The following is a 2,498-nucleotide window of genomic DNA, read 5'->3' as shown; positions in this document are numbered from 1 at the left end:
TAAACACCATATATTATCTATGCCAATATAGTGATAATATATCGTATTTTCTCGATCCGTGAGGAATTCCGCTCCCGTAGTTAAAAATAACAAACAATAAATATGGTAGAAAAGTGGAGAAAAAAGTCAAAAGTTTTTTAATTAATATTAGGAGAACATGTATTTAAAATAGTAATTATATGTCTGGCGTATTAGGAGAGCATCTATAACAACTAACATGTTTGCCTAATAAACTTATTATTTAAATTTATGGATATTTTTTCGTTCAAATTATTTGTCTGTTTTTTCCTAAGCAGTACATTTTAAGATTGTGAGTATACTTTCACCAATTCTAAACCAAATAAGCTTGAAAATAAAGGGAAAATCATGAAATTTGATAAAGGAATAAGAAAGAAAAGGGTAGGACAGACGGAAGAAAGAGAAGGATAGGTAAAAGACAATTAAAAATCAGAAAAAATCAATTCAATTTATTTAAATACTGTTATTTGTAAACAGTATGACGTTAAACTGAGCACATTCTCATCACCTTCGATTTGATTTTTCGACATTTAATCACATGACTTGCTTTCAAAAGTCTTTCATATTCAGTAAAATTACGATTACTCGGTTTTGTTTACCCCCAACAACAAATTTCATTAATATTAATCATTCTCTTCTTGAAAAATTGCATAAAGAATATGTATTGCTACGTTATTATTAAAATTTGTCACTTTATGTCAGCCATGTTTTTTTAGCCCCGCCCATATGTCAGATCCCAATAATTGTACCATGATATAAACAGTATCAGTAGTACCAACTTGACATTCGTATTAATTTCATATTACAGTGTGTGCAAGATTTTTTATCATAAAAAGAACTTCAAGAAAATCAAATAAATATAAATCAATTTTATTATCACGCAATATTTATTCACTTTTTCATAATATTCAAAGGTTTTTATGACAATAAATGCTTGTATGACAATTATTATTAAAATTTGATTCGATGGAAGTTTTGTTCTTAAACCTCCATACATTTGGACCATTGGATACTTCACCTCGCCCAGCTTCCTCGAGTGTGCTTCCTCACGTTACTCCTTTAAATAAATTTTATAGGTATTTTTATTTTACAATTTAGATTTATCTTCGGTATGAATTCGTTTATGTAGAATTAAATAACTTTTCCGCGTAAATGTTTTATCACACATTTCACATGAAAAGGGTTTTTCCCCAGTATGAATTCGTTCATGTTGAATTAAAAGGTTTATATAATTAAATGATTTATCACACATTTCACATGAAAAACGTTTTTTACCTGTATGACTTTGTTTATGTATAGTTAAACTGCTTTTTTGAGCAAATGTTTTATCACACATTTCACATGAATAAGGTTTTTCCCCAGTATGAATTCGTTCATGCCGAATTAAATCGAGTTTTCTTTTAAATGATTTATCACACATTTCACATGAATAAGGTTTTTCATCTGTATGAGTTCGTTTATGTGTAACTAAATTACTTTTCTGAGTAAATTCTTTATCACACATTTCACATGAAAAGGGTTTTCCCCCAGTATGAATTCGTTCATGTTGAATTAAAAGGTTTATATAATTAAATGATTTATCACACATTTCGCATGAAAAACGTTTTTCACCTACATGACTTTGTTTATGTACATTTAAACTGCATTTTTGAGTAAATATTTTATCACACATTTCACATGAAAAAGGCTTTTCCCCGGTATGAATTCGTTTATGTTGAACTAAGATGCTTTTATAATTAAATGATTTATCACACACTTCACATGGAAAACGTTTTTCACCTGTATGAGTTCGTTTATGGTTTATTAAATTACTTTTTAGAGTAAATGTTTTATCACACATTTCACATGAAAAAGGTTTTTCCCCTGTATGAGTTCGTTCATGTTGAATTAAACCGTTTTTATAAGTAAATGATTTCTCACACACTTCACATGAAAAAGGTTTTTCCTTGGTATGAATTCGTTTATGTTGAACTAAGTTGCTTTTATAATTAAATGATTTATCACACACTTCACATGAAAAACATTTTTCCCTGGTATGAATTCGTTTATGTTCACTTAAATGGTGTTTTTTATTAAAAGTTTTATCACACACTTCACACGTCAAAGATTTTTCTTCATTTTTAATATTATGAAATTCTAAATCATTTCCATCAAATATTTCATCTTTAATAATTAATTCAGTATTTAATTGTTGTTCAAGTTTAATTCGTTCATTCTCCATTTTAATATCAGTTTCTTCAAGTATTCCTTCTTGTTCACCTTTGAATGGTTCTTTATAATCTATTGAATCACTTTCACTCACATCAAATATTTCATTTTTATACCATGTATATATGAAATATACATAGTATATTAAGTTTCGTCCTAAGTTTGTAACGCTTAAAAATATTGATGCTACCAACAAAATTTTGGTATAGGTGTTCATAGAATCACCTAATTAATCCATTTCCGGTTGTCCGTCCGTCCGTCCGTCCGTCCGT

At 28.3% G+C, this 2,498-nt stretch overlaps 1 protein-coding gene across 1 annotated transcript; it reads right to left on the bottom strand.

Moving 5' to 3' along the window:
• Positions 1–1,056: 1,056 nt before the first annotated feature.
• LOC123291776 (zinc finger protein 678-like) lies at positions 1,057–2,282 on the bottom strand. Its single transcript, XM_044872195.1, has 2 exons — positions 1,294–2,282; positions 1,057–1,075 (listed from the first exon to the last, which is right to left on the bottom strand). Exons 1-2 carry the CDS (start codon positions 2,237–2,239, stop codon positions 1,065–1,067), a joined length of 957 nt encoding a protein of 318 aa, XP_044728130.1. The 5' UTR covers positions 2,240–2,282; the 3' UTR covers positions 1,057–1,064.
• Between the last annotated feature and the right edge of the window lie 216 nt (positions 2,283–2,498).

The sequence above is a fragment of the Chrysoperla carnea genome, chromosome 2 (assembly GCF_905475395.1).
Source record: "Chrysoperla carnea chromosome 2, inChrCarn1.1, whole genome shotgun sequence".
NCBI classification, from domain to species: Eukaryota; Metazoa; Arthropoda; class Insecta; order Neuroptera; family Chrysopidae; genus Chrysoperla; species Chrysoperla carnea.
The sequence above is the reverse complement of the archived record's forward strand: the minus strand, read 5'-3'. Positions and strand labels throughout refer to the sequence as shown.

Coding starts and splice junctions, on each gene's coding strand:
- LOC123291776 (XM_044872195.1), bottom strand. CDS start 2,239: ATGGAGAATGAACGAATTAAACTTGAACAACAATTAAATACTGAATTA.